The 23,602-nt window shown below is 45.5% G+C and overlaps 2 protein-coding genes across 2 annotated transcripts in view; both read right to left on the bottom strand.

Annotated features, from left to right (window-relative positions):
• Window positions 1–383: 383 nt before the first annotated feature.
• Window positions 384–15,350, bottom strand: T265_07262 (hypothetical protein; the record flags this gene model as incomplete). The annotated part of the gene is made up of 4 exons (XM_009172740.1): window positions 384–1,805; window positions 5,233–5,472; window positions 11,020–11,359; window positions 13,646–15,350. The coding sequence occupies 4 exons, from the start codon at window positions 15,250–15,252 to the stop codon at window positions 1,524–1,526; spliced, it is 2,469 nt and encodes an 822-aa protein (XP_009171004.1).
• A 7,299-nt stretch (window positions 15,351–22,649) lies between these two features.
• The window catches only part of T265_07261 (hypothetical protein), a gene marked incomplete at both ends in the record, with an annotated part of 11,877 nt that continues 10,924 nt past the window's right edge, over window positions 22,650–23,602 (bottom strand). The window contains 3 exons of the mRNA XM_009172739.1: window positions 22,650–22,882; window positions 22,946–23,115; window positions 23,168–23,474. Coding sequence (XP_009171003.1) covers window positions 22,650–22,882; window positions 22,946–23,115; window positions 23,168–23,474 — 710 coding nt within the window. The remainder of the gene's footprint in view (window positions 22,883–22,945; window positions 23,116–23,167; window positions 23,475–23,602) is intronic.

The raw sequence follows: 23,602 nt of genomic DNA, 5'->3' as shown, positions 1-23,602 counted from the left end.
TATTTCTATTTACACGACCAAAAATCCATTCGAATGACTATCCTGGGAATCAATAAAGCATTTGCAAACTTCAAGTAAATAAAAATGTGGAATCGGCTTCCCTAACGTCGTTCGAGTTCTTAATATTTAAAAAATCCAACGCCGTATTCCGATGACCTCTGCTGAAAGCTAAATTCAGATACACTTGAAGTTATAGTTGTACGCCTCTGAAAGGACCCTCCCAGAGCCACAAGGAACCGTCCAAGTACGGTCTTCTGTGAGGAGTAATTTGTCCAACCTAATCACCCAGCACACACAGTGACTCTTTTCATCGACCCTGACCCCTGCGGGGATTTCTTTCCCAAGACAAATAGCCGCAAAGCACACAATGTCAGTAGATCATACGCCAACTCCCACTAGCCAAAGGTAATAACATTGGAGCGCTGTGAAATGAAGAGGGGCAAAAATGCTTGTTCATCAACAAAAAGGGAAAAAGTAAAGCGTCCCAGTTGGATAGACAGGTTCATACCGCCACAATGTGTACAGTTAATGCAAATTAACAAGAAGGACAAAAGATACGGTGGGCAATGGATGAGGACGAGTGGACTGAGTGTGTAGTTGGCCGGTAAGAAGAGACGGGATGCAGGGGTGGCACAGCCAAATGCTCAGTTTGTGGCGAACGCATCATCTCTCTGATATGCTGTGGTGAAAACTAGAACGCAAGAGGGAATTGGAAAGAGACTACAGTTGGCAATTGTGATTCAGTTTGTGGCGAACGCATCATCTCTCTGATATGCTGTGGTGAAAACTAGAACGCAGGAGGGAATTGGAAAGAGACTACAGTTGGTCAATTGTGATTTGTGTCGGTGTGATAGATCATCTCACGCGGAGTTGGGGAGATGTGTGTAGAATGGCTTTAAACAGGAAGCTTTCTCTACAACAGCAGAGTTCACAGAAGCTGTATGAGGCCATAAGCGAAGACGATCGAACAAGAAGTATGTACACAGGAGAATGTAAAATCGAGCGGATTGGGTCCGGTAAAGTTATGGTGTGCAGATCAATCAGACACACAACTAAGGGATAGCAAGTGAAGGGCTACAACAACAGCACTCAAAGCAGGGTTGAACTGAATGGAGGTAGGGTAGATAAGCCGGGTGACTGGAAGTGACATGGCTTTGTAACTCCTGTCAATGGCACACAAAAGATCACGCAACGTATTGGGAAGGGGGTGGTTTGTCTGCACTGAGCTGAGGAATGAGGGTTATATCAGGAAAGTGCGGAACGAAATCTGCGTGATGCACAGGTCTGGCTGTCTGCCAGTACGCAACCAGAAACCGCCTCATCCAGTCTCGGTTACCAGTGGGACTAACTTCGTTCTGAGGCCTATGGCGTCGAGATCCACTGTACCAATTGAAATAACTAGTTGGGTTTGAAATTCAAAGGCCAAAATATTCTGTTTCAGGGGGTGGAGAAAACTTGGGAATGTGGGATATGAAAGAAACAGGCAACTGTACGGCTGTGGAGAAAGAAGTCTGTTCCACAGCCTAGGCCAAATACTTGTACACACGACGATCGTCTTCCATGCGCGCAAGGAATTCCCTCTCGATAAGTGATTCAATCCGTTGTTTGATCAGCACCGGAGTGGGAACAAAGCGCGACTTCAGTTGTTCAATTACCTCAACGACCAGTTGACCATGTCCCAAGGTCTTGCGAGCTTTCATCACTCTGACAATCGTCGCCTCAATCACGTAGCGTCGATTCTCATCAACACGTGTGTGTATTTCTTGCCGCTCCGGTTCGTTCTCCTTTACAGTAATGCTTTGGACCTGAAACAACGAAAACGTTGCAATCGAATGATGTTTGATGGTAAAAAAAACTTAATAGAGTTGCTTCCATAACCTAAGCTTAAAGATAGAACTGATAGCCTACGATGACTTTGGTATACCACTGCAGCGTTCAAATTGTGCACACTTAAAGAAGATCATTGTGTCGATTAAACAACTTCCACTTCTTTTGTAAACTCCGGGATTACGGTGCACAATGCAGTTCTGTCATGCTTTTCACAGGCATCGGAATGGATGGCAATAATGCAATACAGCTAGCCCGTGGACCTCGCTGTGAGATAGAATGTGCTGTAATGCGTCTAACTAAGAGCCCGCATTCCAAATTGCCAAGAGCGCTCCACGCCAACCAAAGCGTCAAATCTCTCGCTAAACAGGATTTATCCTCAGGAGAGGCCAGGGATTATCTGTCTCTGAGGGTGGGCTACTGTGCTCCGGACTGTAGTCCTATCTATGTGCATCAAAAACTCCATACCTCGCTAAAATTTCGTCTCCCGATTTGACCGAGGCAGCCGAACCGACATTAAGATACGTTGTCTAAGTTTACAGTTAGTTCGGCTGCTCTTTTGGAAATCGCAATTTTGTGTGAATGTTCACTGTACCAGCTTGAAATCACAAACTTCAAAGCCGCTGATACAACCGTTGGGATCACGAAGGGCACGAATATAGAGCCACATCCAGGTGTTCATACAGTCATGTGGGGGTTATTTATGAACACTAGCAGCCAACAGCGGACTCTTTAGGGATCTGCCGACATGGAAATGTTGGTTTTCATTTTAGAAGAGGTTTGGTAGCATGCGGCAGATGTACAGCTGGGCAACGTTTCGATTTTGACACAATCTACAGCAGGACAAACGGGCAGGTTGTCCGATTAACCGAAATTTAAGGCAGCTGGATAACTAATGACCGAGACCTCTTTCAACCTGCTCAACCAGAGTGTTAAATGTCATTTAAAGGTTCTTATTATTTGGTGTGGGCTGGAGGATTTGACCCTGATAAACTTTATTATCTTAATAACTTGAATCCCTACATCTATACACATCATTTTTTTAACTACATGAGACATAGGGATGGCGAGAAACCGAAAACTGCTGTCTTCTAGAAACCTAGTGGCGACTCGGGTTAGTTATCGACCCATTCCAAAGAAATATTCGGTAGTAGTGCCTCATTATTATATCGTTCAGAGCTCCACGTACAGAAGTTTGTCGACTGGTAGGGCAAATTGAAATGGAAAACAAACCTCCAGCATCAGGATATCCTGCTAGCCTGATCAGGTTAGAATGATTGTGGCCACCAATACCTACATCTCATAGGGATTGGATCGGGACAACTGTTATTCCACATGAAGCATGAACACCTGAAGTCATCCGAACACGATTAAATACGTCTAACACAGTGTTTAGCGTGAAGTCCAAAAATAGGAACACTTTGCGCTCTGTGTTGGTGCAATATTCACAACCGGGTGGATTACCAGTAGAGAGAGGCCACCAGGCGAGGTGGCTCAAACCTGAGTTACGCAATCTGGGCTGTCTTAAAATAACATGACCTCTCTCTGCTTTAACCAAGCTGTCGTAGCAGTTACTAACGCACACAGAACAGAATATGTCAAGGACGCCCAGACGAAATCACCAGCTAAAACTCCGTGAATCAGAAGGACGAACAAAATTTATGTTAAATCCTCCTCCTTAAGTCTGGTGGCTGTAAGATTCAATCACTCATAGACGCAGTAACGAACTCTTGATCCCTATTCAACGTTGATCTAGTATGGTAGTTGAGAGAGATCCTGCNGTCCTTCGTTCACCTTGAAGACTGATGAAGCTTCTGTAGCGGAACCGGAGACTGGCCCAGCAACAAATCCATCAACTGTTTATAGAGTTTCCGGAACGATACCTTTGTGATGGGTTCCAAGCATAGTCCGGTTGACTTGATTATTAGCTCCCCAGAAGCGCCATTTCCCCTTTTAGACAGGCACCCCTCCTGTCTACGTCTTCTGACATTTTCGCCCTAGAGGTATGCAGCTTTGCAAACGTCATTAAACCATTAATTTATTACTGGCAATGGACCAATGGTGATCGAGCCCAAAAGGAGTCTTCAAATTGGGAAGTTACCCTGACACACGTGATCTGTATAAAGCGAGTCTACTCCCCTGGCTTATTTATGGCTTCACCTAAGCCATACATTTTTATCACAGGCAATATTTTTACCGGAAAGTAGTGTATCCCAGTATCGGAACTCTCATAACAGTCTTTCGGAGAAATGAGTTCTTTCCATTTCAAACGACAGTCTTTCTCAAATAAGGCCAACAATGTCATCTCACACAGAGAAACTCCTTCATTTGAACGGCGCCCAAATGGACTCACAAATCATTTTGGTGTAACAGCCTCGCCAACGTACAACACCTGAAAGGATGTGTACCGAATTCTGCTCTCAAAAACTAAAGTCCAGATATTTACGGAATTCAGTCACTTGAATTACAGATCCACCGGGACCACGAAGCACGATGGTCGATTTCTCCGTTTAATTCAGTGGAGACCATTGGATTTCCGCGACCAACTTGATGATGTCAATGGATTAGAGTCCAGTGGTAACCATTACGGAGGACCTAAACACGCATAAAAAGGATGAAAGATGACTTTGCTTGAGATGACTCGATGGTTAAGACGCGAACCTACAAACTGGAAGCTCCTTGGTAGGAAGCGAACCCCGGCATCTCGACTGCTCTTGTCCACGCCTGGCAGTACCTTCGGGTGACGTGGAAGCTACGCATCGAAAGTGTTGCAGCTGAAAGATTATTATTACTTTTAGTAGTAGTAGTATTAGGCGACTGTCTAGAAGTTTTGCGATGAGGTACAAGGTATATCTTTTTGTCATCACAACAACTAAAGCATCATAGTCTTCTGAGTGCTGCATTATCAGGCAGTTTAATAGGTGTATGCAGGAAGAGAAAAAAGCTTTGCATTCGGAGTGAGTTTAGAACCATATTTCATTCAGAAGTATCCTTGGCCAGACTGGCCAAAGCAACAGGCACATGACTGCGCCTACCTGATAAGACTTAAGAAGGGCGGAATCAGTCTTGGACAGTCGAAAGGAGTTCAGCAACCTTACTTGCAGTATTCCGTCAAGAATATGGACACATGATATTAAGTGGTTCTTACCGGATACAGAAACACCCGGTGTTGACAGATAGGTACTATCCCTGAAGGTATGGCCATTCGTCAATATCAGCAAATGATGTCGAACAAAGCGCATTAGAACTCGCAGCCCCATCCAAGCTACTTTAATCCTCGTGACCAGTAACCCGTAACTTAAAGATTCATAGTGTCCCTAGTTCGGAAAACGTGCCATTGGAGCTAACAACCTGAAAAACGATACACAACGTCTACAGCGAGACCGCCGACACGGACACATGTACCTTGACTTTGAAATGTTTGGAGACGAACGAATCATTCACATAGAACACATCATTGGGTTCAATTTCTCTGGTTTTCGGTTCTTTGCAAAGGATCCGCTGGTTCGATCTTCCAAGCGCCAAGGCCATCAGACTTCGTTTGAGTTCCCGTTCAGGAATGTTCGTTTCACTACTTAATTCCGCGAAAGTGTAACGACTACGTCGATTGAATTTCATTAGAATTTCCATCTGGTACGTGGACACCTGAAGAAGAAGAAACAAGTGTGCGAAATCGGAGGGATCGGACACTGCGGAGTTATCTGAGCAGAGCATTGTGTTGCGAAAGTTGAAATCCAAAAGAATGGAAGCGTAGTTAGTAAATCGAATTAAGGGAACTTACCTGGGTAAATATTAGCAGAGGTAACCGATACATAAATGGAGCAGTTTACGAAGTTACGTAGGCGTTTCCGAGCATTTTTTTTATTTTCTCGATGCCGGATAAACTTTTGGTGATTCAGTTAAATTCTGTTAGGAGCGTTCCTAGTGGAGACCCCCTACATGTGTATGTTGTGGTGCCTATTACCCGGAGGCTCAGTTTAGTCATGCTGAGTGAAACTTGGCTCCTGAGAAATCAAAATGACAGGTTCTGGTTGTGATTACCGTAAACAATAGCAACATCAGTGCTTCGCAGCCACAGTCGCACTGTTTCATGAAAATAAGAAGCTACCAGAAAAACAAAGAAAGTTTACGCAGTGTTAGCCAATGAGGCTACTTGCCTGGAGAGTTCAAAACTTCGCTTTTTGCCTACAATCCGGAAAACACAAGGCTACTTGCCTGGAGAGTTCAAAACTTCATTTTTTGCCCACAATCCGGAAAACACTCTTCCCCGTGGAAAGGCCAAATGCTTTCTTCTTTTAAGAGGGATGTTGTCTAATAACTCTTGCGAACCGAAAACATGCCAAAGGGAAATCAATAATGGGTGTACAATTAAACCAATCATCAGCCACATCCCTCGATTATGTTAGGACGGATAAAAATCAAACTTTCGCTAACCACCTTGTGATCGGGTAACCCCGTACTTATTCCCCACTTGGTGTTCTACCCACTACGGCACACCGAAAGGCACGCTAGCCATGACAGATCATGATGGAGAACATTGAAAACAACGGTATTTATGGAGCTAGTCAGCGTAGAATGCATCGATCCTGATTGGCCGATGTGTTGGGTAATCAGTGTGCCTCTTTTATGGAGCTAGTCAGCGTAGAATGCATCGAGCTAAAAAAAGCTCGATCCTGATTGGCCGATGTGTTGAGTAATCAGTGTGCCTATTCCAGGTCCGTCGCTAGTTCGCTCCAGATGCCTGGTCGAAATGATTCTCACTTATTGCAGTAGGCTACTCTCCGTACATCACACCTTGATGTTGCTGTTCATCCGATCGCACCTACAAATGAACACGTGAAAGTTCGAGAGAGAGCTATCGTCTGTCGAACAATGAAAGGGTATGTTTGTAATGCGTTTGAGGTACGTCTGGACGCCCCCTAGGCCTCGGGGGCTATGCTGAGGTTGTCCAGTGTTGTCTGAGACCTCGGACTCTGATGATTCCGCCGCCCGCTGCTCCAAGTTGGTCCTCGTGATGTGATCACCTCTGATACTTGACTCACCGAATGCATTACTACATCTGCATGGTGTTGCACCAGATGGTTACCGCACTTCCCACCTGAAGTGATCTTGAACAAACACGGAACTGCCCCTGTACCTTTTCTGATGCCCAGTTCCTTGGCTCTCGGTAGGAAGCGTGTGTGGCTAACAGTAGGGTATTCTATCTGAGATTGTGAACTGAAGAGTGAAGAAATAAAGCGCAGGGCTGTTGGTTGTCGGTAAACTGTCAGAGTATATGGATGAGAAGGCTACCTGTGTTAGGTGTCGTGGGCAGCGTACTCATTCTGTATGATGTGCTCCGACTGGCCTCCAGTTCAAACGAAATAATAGGATATGGTGCTTCTGAGAACGTATTACCATATACGGCCGCTCTGTTACAAAGAGTATCGACACAACGCTCCAAGAATGGGGACACAAAATAAATCTAGGTCTGGGGGATTGGGCCCTGTGTAGTTGGTGAGGTAGCAAACGCCATTAATTTGGATCCCACTGAGGGTCACAGAATAGGCCAGGGTCTCTGTCAACTTAGGGTTTACACTCAAAGCATTGCGAACTGTACCCTTTCTGGGCTAAACTTGTGCCCATCAAATCACGCTCGAGGTTCGTTCTGAAATCTGAGTGCGTTCAGAACCCGTTTCGAGTTGAATATAAAGAAACGTACGATCGAGGCAGAGTGGAACACAGAGTCGGTCAGGTGAATTCATCCGGAACGTTTGTGTCACAGAGCCCGAATATGCTCTCCTGTACAGTGATTACTTGCATTAGCCTTTGAGGTTACTTTTATAGCATTATACTTCAGGGTGTTTTCGACTGCACTTGGTGCAGCTCTGGTTCCGGCAGGGACAGTCATGCGAAATTACTCGTTAAAAAAGCAACATGGAGAACAGTTTCCTTGAAATCCGTGACGAATTCGGTTACCTTTTGGGGTTACATCATTCATAATAACAGGGCGAAAGGGTTTGGTATGCACGATTGCTGCACTGCCATTGATAGTGTTCGAAACAACCAAGTGGTTAAGGTTCCAGCTTATGGACCGGAAGGTTCTTGGGTCGAACCCAACCTCAGGATCGCGCTGCTCCTGTCTAGGCTTGGAAAACCTGGCAGTATCCCAGCTCTCGTGTCTCATTCAGTTGGCATAGCAAAGGTACTATAGCAGGAAGACGATTCCATATGACGATTACCACTGGTGGGACGCTGGTATCCGGTATTAAGCTTCTACATCGACTCAGTAAACACGTCTGAATGTCTGTGGTTATGGCGGACCGGCCACGAAAGCCATATATTGAATGGATACACGGCCATCGTCCTTGACCAGAAATGCTGCCATTTTTTGTTGACTACTCTTAGTATCTTTACATACTAATAACACTGATTAACGAGCTCTGATTAGCAAGCAGCTGTGCTGGAATTTATGGTCAAGGAATACAGGACTAAGAAAGCTGTGAGCTACCCACATGAGGAACAGTGGAGTCTTCAATGTATCGCTAAAGTTAGCGAAGCTGGTTTGGAAAATGGTCTTCACATTATAAGTGCGTCCAGATCCGTCGTCGTCCCTTCTTAAACCGATCGTGGGTTGTCAAGGAGACTTCAGTAACCCTATGGATGGTTTCCTTCAAGAAAATGCACTGCGATATTTCAAATATTGCACCAACATGAGGTAGTCTTTGTGCAGCAAATACCATAGACGAGACTCAGCTGGATGTCAGTCGAATCTTTAAAACCAAGCTGGAGAGCAAATGAGTGTAGTTCGCGAATTCCGCACAATTTAGGTTCAAGCAGAACATAAGGTTGACGAAAACTCGGGGACTGCACCTACCTGATGAGCCCCAAGAAGGGCGAAACAGGTCGAGGGTTGCAGGGGAGTTTTCAGGAAATTTATGAGTGGCATTCCTTTGAAAACTATGATGCTTGATTTTATTTACATTCCGGGATCCATGTAAGTTCCATGCTAAGCAATGCTACACATTGGTTATTTAACGTGAGTGTACAAGTGTGCCAAAGAGAGTAGGGGCTCATGAGTTCAGCAGTACCGTAGTCACCGAATATGTCACGCACAATCTAGGAATAAAGTTAGTCGAACTGAACGAAGGACACTTCCAAGACGCATTCGAATTAGAGCCCACATGTCTAGAAATCAGATAAGTCGTTCTATGTACTCATTTTCGGATAGTTTAAAAGTACCCGTAAAAGCGTTTAGCCACTCAGGTTTTACTGAAATACGACTTGAGCTATCAGAACTCTTAGAGACCCATCCTTAGTATCATTCAAGTTTACGACGTCTGAGCTTAAAATCTCAACGAGCCCGAAAGCCCATCCGAATAAAGGCTAGTACAGTGGCATAGTGACTAGAGGCCACTAACGCTGATCTGCTGTCAGCTCTGGATTCAGTCAGTGCTGAATGGATAGAAAGGCTAGTCCAGTCTTTTGAATAAAACAACAGCTAAGCTCGTTAAACTCTCTGTGCGATAACTAGCTGAATGGATTTGTTGAGCTGGAAGGCGTTCCTTCTATTTGGGAGATCAAGAGCCTCTTCCCTGCTTGCTTCGTGTGACAAGTTAGGACACCACTTGGTTAGGTGTATCAATCAAGTGTAGCTCTTCCCCTCGTGAATGTATAATACGTGCATTCCAAGATAAGTACATGGTTCTCAGAACAACGGTCGGCTGAGTTCACAGGTCGGGTGCGACCACGTAACCTGCTTTGGGCTGATGAGAAATGTGCCCCTTACTCGGTACCTGGAGTATATGTATTCCAAAGGGAAACGCTCAGCTGGACGAGTGAGAGGTCTATGACATTCGTTGGTGAAAAGTGTACTCGACTCCCAGCTTCAGTAACATGCCCATCGGTCATCCGAACGGGTAGGGGAGCAAAGCACTCGTACAAAAGACTGGTGCAAGCCCCAGGGTAAATCGCGTTAGGAATAAATATCTTGTTCGTGATGTTCCTCAAATAACCTGCAGTGGAGGGACCGTCTATGGGCTCAGCCTGAAGGATATTCAAGATTTCGAAATACTTTCCTCTCATAGGTAACGATACACATACAGTCGGAGCTCCTACTGTGGTGTACGTATGGTAAAAGTCGCTCAGAGTTCCCACATTAGTAAAAAATGCAATTCCGTATTGTTAAAGACGATATTTAGTTTTGTGGTGGGACAGTGAACCATTTCAGAACAAGTGATTTCAAAGGATACTGCTTGTTGGGTGCACTACTAGATGTCGATATTATGGGCACTTACGAAGGCTGGCCTGCTTCGAAAGCTAGTACTCGTTCTGGTGGGCAACACTGATTGATGCAAAGCATTTATCCAGTCGAACCGATTCCGTTGGTGACACTTAGGGAAACTTAATGCATATTCGATATGCGCGCGATACTCCGTCATTAGTATCACGGACTCCAACGCCATTGTTCACACTGGCTCTCCAATGCCGTGAGCTCAGGATACCTCAGAGTTTAAGGCGCGAACTTTCTGACTGGAGGGTCCGTGATTCGAACCCAACCTCAGCACCTCCACTGCCCCTGCCTATGCTGGGGCAACCTAGCAGTATCCCAGCCGTCGTGCTTCCTTCGTGTCGCATGGCAGCTAAGCACAGAAAGGGTGCCGCGGCTAAACTGTTATCACTAGTATTTTCAAATGTCGTAAGATCATGACAAGTGTATGCTTGAAAACGCCCCGATGAAATTAGTTGAAAAGGGCGAACGGGTCCAGGCCCAGCTCACAATAGACATTCTGAGGTAGTTACACATAAACACCAATATATTCATCATTTCCAACAATCTAAAGCTAAGCGACTTTTGATCCGTGAATTTCAGCATTCGACGAACTTTCATGAACAACAGCTAGATTGGTGGACCTGATGAAGTCCTTCTGGTGGCGCAACCAACCCAGCTTGCATGAATAGCCCATACTACGGTTTTAACTAACTAGTAACACAGTTGTACCCATTAACAGACCGAGCAGATGAACAAACGAAAAATGGTCTAAGTGGGACCAGGAAATATAACCACTCGACGTGCAAATGAAAGTTAACTTTGGAGACCGAGGCCCGTCTAGCATCACTTAACAATCAGATGTTTGCATACACCGATCAGAACAGCATGACGCTGTGTGGGCATAAGCAACCGAATTCTCCGTCATAGCTATGCTGACTAACCTGTAGAAAATATTTCCTGAAACTCCCGCGTCCAGTATTGAACGTTGCAGGCTCTAGCGTTCCCGGTGCTCCAGGACTTCCTGGCAAACCACTGACAAGCATACCTTGGCTTCCCTGACTGTTAACTTGTCCTGAAGATCCGGAACTTGAACCGCGTAAAAGGAAAGAGGGGTTTATGGGATCCATCAGTGCAGTGCTAGCACCCGCACCAGTAGTAGCAGAGCCAACTTGAACACCATCCGAACTGGAGACCCGTCCAAAAAATAGGGCAGCGAGTTCCGCATAACCCATATTAGTCTGAAGGCTGATTTTGCGGCCATTATGTTTGCTCAAGTAGAAACTGCGAAGGGATGTTCAAAAAGAATAACACTGTTCTGATCAAAGGAACACAGACTAATGTGGTCGAATGAACACTAGCAGATCATAGGGTCAAAAAGTAACCTGTAAACCAAAGCTGTGGATTCGGCTAGCTGTATAGCCCTTTCCGTTCTACATGAGCTGAAGGGTGAGCTAAGAAATTCTTGAGTTAGACATGAGTTATTGAGATGTGAAAGCGTTGTGTTTTTGCTCGGACCGTGTTCACACTCATCCGTTTGAACACCGCAGTCGGCGACCTTAGAGAAATGGGTTCCTATAAACGTGTTAAACATCATGGATAAAATGAGCCATCTGAAAAAGATTCGAGCCACTAACGACACAACTTTGCAATCAAGTGATCATTTTAGGTTTGTAAGGTGTTCAAAAAATCGGTTTTGTTATATCTGCTGATTCGCCAATCTGTGGTATCTGCTGCTGACCGCTCCAGTGTCTGGTGCCGAAAAAAAACTCACGGAAGGGAACACAACAGCTGTATTCCGAACAAGCGAGTGCGACAGCGTGAGTGCGTGCGAGTGCCAAAGTACAACGATCTCAAGCTATTTATTGGAAAGACACTGTCTGAACTTAGTCCAATGCTGACGCACACGGTCTGCCCTTAGTACGAGGCTGCGACGCGCTGCACATTGAGGGGGCGTTGTCTGTCCAGTCAACATCTAGCGGAGCTGAGTCTCGGTAGATTCCAGGCACTCAGTGGTTGCTTTCAGGAAGCTGACCTTCCTGATAGGTTTCCTGGCATTTCACGGTAAATACGGCACCGTTCGACTGTAAAGAGAAATGCAGCTTGAGGTAACCGCAAGAATGGCTGTCTGTGTGGACCTCTTGTCCCGTTGCAAGTTTCCCTTCGCTGAAAGGCACACGCCTTATCTATGCTATGAACGGCCTATAAACGCAACAAACAACACTAGTAAGGACATACAATAGTAGAAAAAAACAATGAATTTTCCCTTCTGAGGAAAAACTGAGCTGTTTTTATGGGCTTAAGGAAACTTAACGCCAAACACACAGAATTCCACAGAAGAGTCGCTAAGCCGTCCACCAAACTACACTTTCCGATTTCTCTTGAGAGGCTTCGCCTGGATGGGAATGGCGAGTCAAGTTGGAAGTCGAAAAATAACGGAGGGTGAAAGGCTTCCAAAAGCGAACGATGGGATCTTTTTCTACTCTCCTTTCCTAAGTCAGTCATTTATGTATTAGACGAGTTCTCCCAATCTAATAAGGAGAATACAGTTATATGTCAAAAACTACCGAGTAAATAGGATTAAAGATGAATTGCAAGTAGCCAAATATATCGACAAAATTTCATGGAGTGGGCTAAGTCGTCATGCACGCGAACTCGTTCGTGGCCGTGTCCAGCTGCAGCAGATGATGAAAACGGTTAAACGAAGGAACACGCGACCCAAACACCTGATGGGTCCCCATCAGAAAGAGGATTACATTTTCAGGACTAGCCGCATTCTGCTTCTGTGTATACTCAAATGCCTTAAGGCGACTTTCGTGAGGACCTCACTGCGCTCTTTACGATGGTTTATATTTGAAGAGAATCGGCTGGGTCCTGCGGACCATGTCGGTCGCGTCAACAGTTGTAGATACCCCAGTTGGGGACATCGTATACACTAAAAGATGGAGGCGCTCACAGAAGCAGACTAGTCAAAAACCCAACGGTAATTCTGTGTCTGAGTTATGGTCTTCGATTCCCAGGCATCTGTTCCCTACCAGTAAGGCAGCCTGCAAGTTGATGTACGATTCGACGCTGCTGCCCGCAATACGTTATTTTCTGCCATCGAAATTTTTAGTGAAAGTGGACAAAATTGTGGTGGCTGCAACTGCTGCACGACGTCCACACGGCTTGGGCCGTCACAGTCCGAAGCAATGAAAACAGAAAAAACGATCAATAAGAAACCGTCTATAAGCTACGTTGTAGCGTAAAATTGACGTTTCAACCAAATAAGTCAAGTTTCCTCTGCCACAAGCCAGATTTTGATCCCCACGGAAAAAAGCAAGTGTTGCATCTTGGGCGAAGTTCATTGCGCGGACAATCGTAGCTTAACATCCAAGGACTATTAAGACGCCGACTGACAAGTATGCCAATCAAAATACTAAGGGCACTTTAGTGAGATGTCGCTTTTTTATCATGAACGATCATCCAATTCTCACCCCCAGGTTGTTGTGAGCAACACAGAAACACAAATTAGGCAAATACATGCAAAATCAATAAGTCTGTAAATTTGCATAGAAAACAAACTCTTACTTTCTATACACTTCGAACGCGTTTGCTGCCTCTTCCGGTAGAGCTACACAGCAGTTAACACTTTGTGTAGGCCAAAGACCGGTGGTCAAAACGCGCACGTAGAGATCCAGACCAAGATTACGGTTGGTGGAGGTCAACATGGCATTGAATTCATCCATGAGTGTCTTGGAGACGGCCATATCTTTAAACATCCCCTCAAGCTTGCTGGTGTACACCGCACCGCATTCGGCCATGAGCTTGGAGATCATGATTTTCTCCTGATCGTCCGACTGACTCTTGCTCAACAATAATCGTTTGGCCAGATGTTTTTTGTAGTACCCTTCGAACACATCTTTTTCTTGCAAATACCGAAACAGTACTATACACTTGTCGAATACAGCATCGACGTCTTGATCGGCCATACCCTTGGTGCCTCGTTTCAACTTCTCGTCAATGAAAAGGGACAGAAATTCGGGTGAACGTGTATTCAGATTAATGAAGTATTCAAAATCAGAGTTGATTTGATTTCGGAATATGGTTTGATTATTAAGTGCCCGGACTAATAAATCGTTTGCTCGATCACGTAATTGTAGCAAATCTTGAATGTACTGTTGTGAAGACGATGCTCCTGATTCTTGGACAATCTTTCGTCCTTGTTCCCTGAGATACATACTGATGTAATGGCTCATGATTTTCGGCCCCTCCTCGACTCGGCTGAGGACATTGTACATGGCAGCAATATCTTCAAACCTGTCATGAGTGAGCATGTGAGTCAGGCCGGAATTTTCCATTCCCACAATAGTTTCCATGTGACGGCTGATCAATTCCTCTTCAAGGACTGCCACAATTTTGGGTTTCGTAGAAGGGTCCAGATAGTGATGCGCGCGTCTAATCTCCTCTTCGATTCGTTGTTCAACCTTTTTGATATAGAGAATAGCTGACGTATTCTCACTTAGAAAACTTTCACTCTCGGCTCGGTAGAAATCTCTGGACTGTTCCAGGAAGGGTTGTTCAAAATCTTCAAGGTAAACAGACAACGAGCCAACACCTAGCTGAACGAACATTTGACATGCATCACGTATCTGAGATCGGGAAATAACTTCTCCCCGACGTTCACGGTGAACCATGTCCAATAACGTTTTCTGTAGGTGATCTCGAATCACCGAGTATCGGAGGACGTAGTTACAAAACACTGTCATCCCCATCTTGTACACACTTGGTAGATTGTTTTGACCCACATACACACGATCCATGTACATCAGTATATCACGAATCATAGCCATTCCCGTCTGGTGATCTGTCCAACATGAGTTCAGGTAGGTGAGGAATTTGTTGTTCAAATTTTCCACAATACTATCGCGCACGCGAATCATGTGTTCAGAAACCAGGTCCTTCGTGCCAGCGTAGAGTCGTTCGCCGTGTTTATGCAAAACCAATGTATACGCACTTCGGTATAGTTCTTCATAGCTTAGCCCACCACTGTTCTTTTTCTGAATTTCAATCATGGCACTCTTGAGGTGCTCCCACAATTGATTCGCATGTCGTTCATCTATCGTGTGGGCAAATGCTTTGATGCGCATTCGAGGAACAGTTCCATCAGGACGACGAACACCGCTACCTTGGAACATGTCGAAAAGATAGCTGCAGTGGGGAAAGAAACGAGAATCGTTTATCACCAGGGAAGTTCCAAGATTTTATTACGTGGAACCATGGGAAGGGGATATGTGGGAGCATATGTCACCCCTGCTGAGATGTCAACCAATGATCCTGTTATAAGAGAAACTTTCGACGTTCACTTAGCATGCTCAACAGCAGTGGTAAAATAGACCTCTACACCAATATTTCCACATTTTGAATAGGAAAAATCACCAGGACTAATCCCACTCAATTCCCCTCCCTACAAAAAGGCCATCGCGCAGAACGAACATCAGTGGTTTCTGTCGGGCGGGTTGCTCACCTGAAAAGCCCGCTCTCCGACACATGGCTAAGAGACGCCATTCAAGGCATGAACATTCGTCGTGCTATCAAGTGGGCGGAGACGAATGTGCAACCTCCATGGTAAACGGTCTGGTAAGCCGAGTGGGTGTACCCAAATTATATACATATCTGATTAACCAGAAATCTAATATAGTGAGGATATATGGTTCATGGAAGGCAACTGTTTTGATGCCATAGCCAACTGGCCCTTACCTTTATCCGCAAATTCATAAAATAAGATTGATCCATGAGGCAACCCTAGCGCTACTCCATTTGTGATTAGATACACAAATCCAGTCTTATTCTACACAACCATACAGTCGCCTTAATGAACTGCTCCACGTCGTACGTTCAACATACGGTTATTATTCAAAAGAATCGTCTGTAAGCAGACGGATAGGGTATCAGTGGGCTCACCACTTAGGCCAATTTCGGTCTGTCTGCTTATAAGTAAAGTCGGAGATATACTGATCCAGTAATTTCACAGTTGCCTTCATATAAACGCTATGCTCATGGTAGTTTTATGAGTACTTCAAAAATTTAATTCGGTACATATGGCATTCGTCTTGTTTACCTGAACACGGCGTGGTGGGCTTTTCGCAACAAATACGCCAACTTCCAGTTCCATTCATATGTAGTCGAAATAAAATTTTAGAATGGCTAAATGGTCGTCCCCAGCTTTTTACTATCACCAACGAATATCCTCAAATGACGAAGCCATGAACTTGCGGTTTCATAAGCCATAACTGAAGGTATTTTATCGTGACAAAAAACAGCAGCCGAAATTATGAATTACGAACATCCACGGACCCCAGTAGATTGGCTCTCTTCATTTGGCCTGACAAATTATTCACTGGCGTATTGGACAACACTACATGCCACAAGGTTGGAAAAAGAGCGTGACAGTGAAAGAAATAAAGTTATTCAAGGCTGGATTGGAGGGATGCTTGACATGTTTTTCGGACAACGGAAACATACGAGCAAAAAGTAAAGTGCCAGCCTCTCCAATAAAAGGTATGATAATAATAAGGATAATAAAAGACGACTGACAAAAAAGAAAACTCGCCACAATAGGCTCTCTCTCTGCCAAAAAAGTGGTTCATCAGAGAAGAGTTCTGAGTAATGCAATCACTTTCGCAACGAAAAATCCTAAGGCGTACCGATGACCCTGAAAAGAACACACGTAAGACACGATCAGTAAGCTCCAGTTACGAAGAAACTCAATCACGGTGTGATAGTACGTAAACCTCCGTAACCAATCAGGTGTCAGCATGGCGTTCGCTGTCACCCGCGCGACAATGCATGGCGATTAGAGATGACTGAACAAAAATGAACAACATAAACGAGAGATTCAACTGGGTTCCAGGTGAGTCTCTCGAAAGAACCAAATTAGTTTGCAAATGAGTGTATTATCGCTAATTTCGTGCAATTTGGTTTCAAGTAGAACATAAGGTTGACGGAAACCCGGGGACTGCGCCTACCTGATGAGCCCCAAGAAGGGCGAAACCGGTCGTGGGCTGTCGGTGGATTTTCAGCAACCTTATGAGGAGTACATTACAAAGATATACATGTATCGCGATATTTCAAATATCGTAGCGAATGAAACATGAGGCGGCTTGGTGCATCACACTCAGTTGCCTCAGAACATCATAAACGAGAGATTTAGCTGGGTTCCAGGTGAGTCTCTCGAAAGAACCAAATTAGTTTGCAAATGAGTGTATATTCGCTAAAAATGAACTTCGTCTGCGGTTATGTAATCAGCAATAACTTCCGAAACAATCAACAGCACCTAGCCTGATGCTGCCATCCACCGGAAGGTCAGTCTCCGGTCCGAATTTACCAGACAGCCGTCACCTACTAGTGGCGTGCATTAATGATTGAACGCCGCTAAAATACGTGAGCGGATACCCGTAATATGCTTGTCTGTGTCTAGTTTTTGAGGTGCACGAACCTCAACTCACAGTTTGGAAGCTCACAAATCCGAAAATAGGAGACGCTTACGCGAATCGTTGGCTAAAATCCTTGCCAAACAATCCGTATTCCAATGTAAACTACTATTACAAAGTAATATCCACAACCCGCAAAATATTGATTTCTTTGTGGCGCGCACAGATCGCGACATCACACAAGAATCACCGGGTCGACTAATGATGCTACGCTGGTAGACTGTGAACAGAAAGCAATTCAGTGAAACAGAGGTAACTTCGCACTGATAGAATTGCGTAATGGGTGCATTACGTGAAATAAGGAAGGCAAGAACAGGGACTATCGGATCATTCACAAATGGTCCCGGACACAGAAAAAACTTGTGAATCAATGAAGACGAATGACGATCGCCTGTACCGGGATTTCTGTTGGCACAACGTTTTACCGAATACTACAGATGGTGACCAGCTGTTGTCCAGTAACATCATCCTGCACCAGCATAATGGAAGCGTGAAATCAAGATTCGACGGGGAGTTAAAGTGAAGAATGTGTCTAGCACCAGAAACTGCGCTGGCTAGGCTATGAACTGTGTATGTCGAACCATCGTTTGCCGAAGACAGTGCTGTTTTCCGCGCCCAATTCAGATGGACAGAAGCTAAGAGGGGGCCAACTCTTGAGATGGCACAAGGGCATGGAAGAGATTACGAAACGTCTGGATGCTGTCGGTGCTACTCGCCTACCAGGATGGGGACCGCGTGATCCCCACCACGTCTGATTGGATACGCTAAAAGGTACAGTTGCTAATCGATGTCCGTGGCGTTCTTGTTGTCAGCTGCTATCCAGACTGTCCGAATGGGTGTTTGGAGGTGTAGGCATCTCGAAATGATTGCGTTAGTCTAGCACTAAGTCCATTCTCCATCCACCTTTATTCTTTCTTCACAATAAGCATTTCAAATAAATCATGTTTCTAGGGCGGCAAAGCATCAGTGTCAAACCTTGATGTAATGCTGTCCATTATGATGATGATGATGTTATTTTTCTGCAATGTGTGTGCCGAACCGGAGCCAGTATTCTGGAAATCGTCTAGTAGAGTCATTAGAGCAACAGAACCTTTTGAGCGCCTAAATTTGGATCTCAAATGTCTCTTGTCACTTAATACATGCAACAACTACATTCGACAATCGACGAGTTCTCCAGATTACCTTTTGCATTTGCGTGTGCGGACATAACCTCATCAACGATTGACTGTCTCACACAAATCTTTTGTTTATTCAGAATGCCAGCTCTCTGCACCCCGACAAAGGCTCATCGTTCATGTCATCTGAGCTCATTAGCTTTCTTCTGGAGAAAGGTGTTGCCATGAGTCACAAACCAGCTTATGATCCACAGTGCAACGGTCAGGTTGAGCGTCTCAACAGTACACTCTGGGAAACAATAAGCTTGACATTGAAAACTCATAATCTGCCGCCTTCTCATTGGGACTTGTTACTTCCTGATGTTCTACAGCCTCCGATCACCGTTACGTACGACCACTAACTGTACTCCATATGAACGTCCGTTTAAAAACGCACGTCGCTCAACCTTGGAATCTCGCTACAATCTTGGTTGACTATCCCTGGTCTAGTACTGCTGTAGCGTGGTGATAGGCCACCCAAGTATCAGCTGCCAGCAGAAGCAATCGGCCTCCTGAACTGCAACCCACACTACTGCTCATCGAAACGGAAGAATCGAAATCGTGTCCCTTTGCCGCCTAGCTCCAGCAATTCAGAGTACAACTGACGACGTTCTCAATGTGCCTGAATCCAATGGGGACACCGAACACCCAGATATTACTGAAACAACCGGACGTCAGCCCGATAGCATTCAGGCATCTGAACCGTCCATCATACCATCCTCCGAAAACCGACCGATTTATCCTAAAATTCTAGAACAACAGCGACACCTTCATTCTTACACTTCAAAAAACAGAGAACACTGACTCAGTAATTCTCCACCATCTATGTCGGTATATATGTGCCCATTCAAACAATGCCGGGATGAATGTTCTGATTATTGTCTGCTTTTTATTATAAATATCCTACATACTCGTATCGAATTTCCAGCTTGTCCACGCTCGTTCTAAGACAAGTAATACGTTGCTTATCATCGATTCTTCTAATTTGTTCCCGGACAGTCTAAGCGCCTAAGCGAACTAATATCTTTGATCCGGGTCCTTGGTCTCCGAAAATATTCGCCAATGAGGAACATAACAGCTTTACTGCGAACAAGCGAGCTCAGAAGTTATAGGGGGGTTCGTGGTATTTAAAGCAAAACATTAACACTGATCTGAGCCGACTGATGGACGTCTAGTGAACACCCTTTAACATCGATCGTGCTTCTATGAAATGCGTGAACACTTATCATCGTCCGCCATGCTCCTGTGACGTGTCCGAACGCTCGCCGACCCTGGCTGAATTGATTGATTGAGTGACTGGCCTGGATGTTTGCCGGCTTCCATATAGCGATTTTTGTAGAGTTTAAGTGTCTCAGTAGGTTTCGGGAAATCTGGGTTTATTTTCAGGAATCTGGCCCTCCTAATAGCCACTGACATCGGGCGTGCCGCTATATTGGCCAGTGCCAACTGTTAAGCACAGAGAGGGCCAGGTGGACCGAATCCCGAAAGACAAACGGCAACAATGGAACACAAACTTTTCGTAACATATTTCATCCCATTCTGCTATGTCAAATTCTGTTCACCTCTGTATAATAAATAATCGTTCAGTTGTAACACCCTCCCGGTGCCCAGCTGCCATGTCACCCGAAGGAAACACGACGGCTGAGATACTGCACGGGATAACCCGACCTATGGTTCTGAGACCACGGTCATCGAATACATGAAGACGTTTCCGTTTCACTGGTCGAAGAGTCAAGGTCTCACATCCACACAACAAAACAGTCAGTACTTCACTCTGACACATTCCCTGAGATTCAGGGACATGCTATTTTTCTACCATAAGTACCTCATAAGAGCGAACATAAACCGAACTTTGGAGTTTCGTGCCCTAATCTGATTGGTCGCACCACAGCAGGAACCAATGCAGCTTCCAAGATAAGCAAAACGTTCCACAACTTCGAGTGCCTCTCTTGGCATTACTACATGTCCGGTAGCACATCACACTTGGTGGGAGCAAAACACATACCAAAGAACGGGATGACTTTGGTCAGTTTGAACGTGGGGACGATGTCATCTGCATATTCCAGGTGAACAAGGATCCCGTTAGCACGTATTTGACAACCAGAGTTTCGAAGATTTTCTAGCAGCCGTCTCACTATCACGTCGATCACAGTTTTTATAGGAATGGAGCGACTGGGCGTGCTCGTCGGATAAAGTCTTGTGTTAAGAAGATTTCAGAGAGCTCCCCGAACACTCACATGCCCAAAAGTCTGTGGCTGTCATCATCATCATCATCATCATCATCGACAGCATGACATCAGTATTCAACAACGATGCTTCACTGCCGTACAACCATGACTTATTTGAAAGCCTTATTGTTAAGAAAAGAGTAAAGGTGGACGGGGGAGGAACTTAGTGCTAGCTTAACACAATCATTCCGAGGTGCCTACACCTCCAGACATTGAATCAGGCAACCTGGATAGAAACTGACAACAAGAACGCCACTGACATCGGTTGGCAGCGATATCTTGTAGTGTCTCCAACCAGGCACAGTGAGGATCACGCGGTCCCCATCCTGGAAGGCGAGTAGCACCGACAGCACCCAAGCGTTTTGTGATCTCCTTCATACTCCTCTGCCAAGTCAAGAGTTGGCCACCTCTCTGTTTACGCCATTCTGAGTTGGGCATGGAAAACAGTACTCTCATGGGCAAACTATGGTTCGGCATACGTGGCTATAACTAACATATATCATACTGGCAAACCTCTGGAGCACTCCTTGCTGAGCAAGCGTTTTCGTGATCATCGTCATCAGTTTATGTAATTATATTCAAAGCACTAAGGCGAGGACAGAAGAGTGACTGAGTTGGTAATGCTGACCTATCGCAAGCATTCTGAGATGTCTACACTTCCAAGCGTTCAGTTAGACATTCTGGAAAGACACCGACAGAACGAAGTCCACTGATATCTACTGCCATTTTTCACAAAATCTCCAGCCAATCACAGGAGGGGTCATGGGGACCCCAACAACACCAAACGTCTTTCACACACTTCTGTCAAATCATACGTAGTCCTTTCCGCGGTGTTGCTGTAAGACGACCAGGAATCAGTGACCCCGGAGGCCTTGTTACGGGAGTCAAAGTGACACCCTGTGGTTAGTACATTCACTGCGAGTACCCTTCTTGAAAGTGGGCACTCTCCCAGATAGACCCAAATAGGCTAGACTGACACTGGCTGAATAATTCGCCACCCTCCTTGAACACAGCAGGTGCAAGGCTATCAGGACCAGTGGCATGATGGCGTTGAGTAGAGATATACACTCAGAGAGTTCTGAGGCTGAAGGGGGTTTCGTGTTCACAGTTCACCTTTCTGTTGAGAGCCAGCACTCAGGATTAGAGATGGCGGGGAGCCACCTGAATTGCTGGTCGAAGTACCGCGCCCAACGGTCCAAAGGTTCTCCTTAGCTAGATACCTGAGGTCCATTCTTGTTCCTGATAGTTTCGCTGACCAAAGGCTTCCAAGGACCACTCGAACGAATCAAGTGGAAAAGGCTTTGGACGTTTACAGCATTTTTCGCAACTTCCATTTATTCGATCTTTTGGATGCACCAAACTTTTCGGTTTAGATAGACACCCAGTTTTACCTGTTGTCGGGTGATGCCTGGTTGGATAGTAGTTATAGCAAGGAGGAATCTGTCGCTGGGCCTCCAGCAAAGTTACGGTCTTATCAGTGATCCAATGTTTGGATGAGGCTGGCAACCGGAAGGTCCGGCTTCATGTATCTGTTTCCGCCTTAGGTATAGGTTACCAGTAGCCGTCACTATCCGATATCAGACCATCCAGTAAACGTTCGGGGAGTAAGTTCTGACAGTTTCGTTTGATTTCTCGGTTCAATAGAGAGGTGTGCGAACTTTGCATAGACCTAAAAAGCACAACGAATAGCACCAGCTCATGTGTATGGTCAGAGCCCGCGCTAGTATTTCAGAAGAAACGGAATGCAGTGATCGACTCCCACTGTTAGCAACCAATGGTAGGCTCGTCGGTAGGCACCACGTTCCCAAGCGGTTTCCGCTGCTCCGGGAATCGGTGTTGCGAAAGGAAGAGTCTGTGATTGACACATCTGAATTAGACAATTTCGGTTGTCCGTGCGTCTCGTATCCAATCCAAGACGACCAACCAAGTGGACCTCAGCAGTGCTTAGTCTACCTAGTGTTCATGTCCAAGAGCTTTTTAGCTCTTGGAAAAAAGCGCCTATAACGTCATAAAAACTGTCCTTTTGAGATTCAGGGCTACACTTAGTTGCAGCGTATTCAGACACAATAAACAGGGTGCGATGGACCTCACATTCCCTAGATTCTTTCACAAGCTTTGCCAAACGGAACGTGCGGAGGCGATTATCAACGATTATCTCACCAGCCAAAGAGGCATTCGCTCGGCCACTGGATACAGTACCCAGCCCAGCTTATCCAGCTGCAGCGGCCCAAGCATCACCAGAGGTGCGCAGCGGAAACTGGAAGTAAAATAATAAATAAATAAATAAATCTCTCAGCTGTAACACCCTTTCGGTGCCTAGCTGCCATGCCACCCGAAGGTTTCACGAGGGCTGGGATACTGTCAGGTTGCCCAAGCCTAGACAGGGGAAGTCGAGTGGCAGAGGTCGGGTTCGAACGACGGACCTTCCGGTCAGTAAATTCGCGCTCCAACAACTTGAGCCATCTCGCCATCTCGCGGAAACTGGAATAGAGCAAACGAGCAGCCAGTTCAATTACGTACGGACAATGGGGAACGATTGCTTCAGCTGTGTGCTGATCGCAGGCTGTTTTTATGCAGTATAAAATAGCCGAAGTCGTCTGGCCACTTGGTGTTCTCCAACAACAGGCCGGCCACAAACTCAAATCGACCACACTGCCATCCGTTACCGATGGC

The sequence above is a fragment of the Opisthorchis viverrini genome (genome assembly GCF_000715545.1).
Source record: "Opisthorchis viverrini unplaced genomic scaffold opera_v5_163, whole genome shotgun sequence".
Classification (NCBI taxonomy): Eukaryota; Metazoa; Platyhelminthes; class Trematoda; order Opisthorchiida; family Opisthorchiidae; genus Opisthorchis; species Opisthorchis viverrini.
Note: the sequence above shows the minus strand (reverse complement) of the source record. Positions and strands in the feature narration are given on the sequence as shown.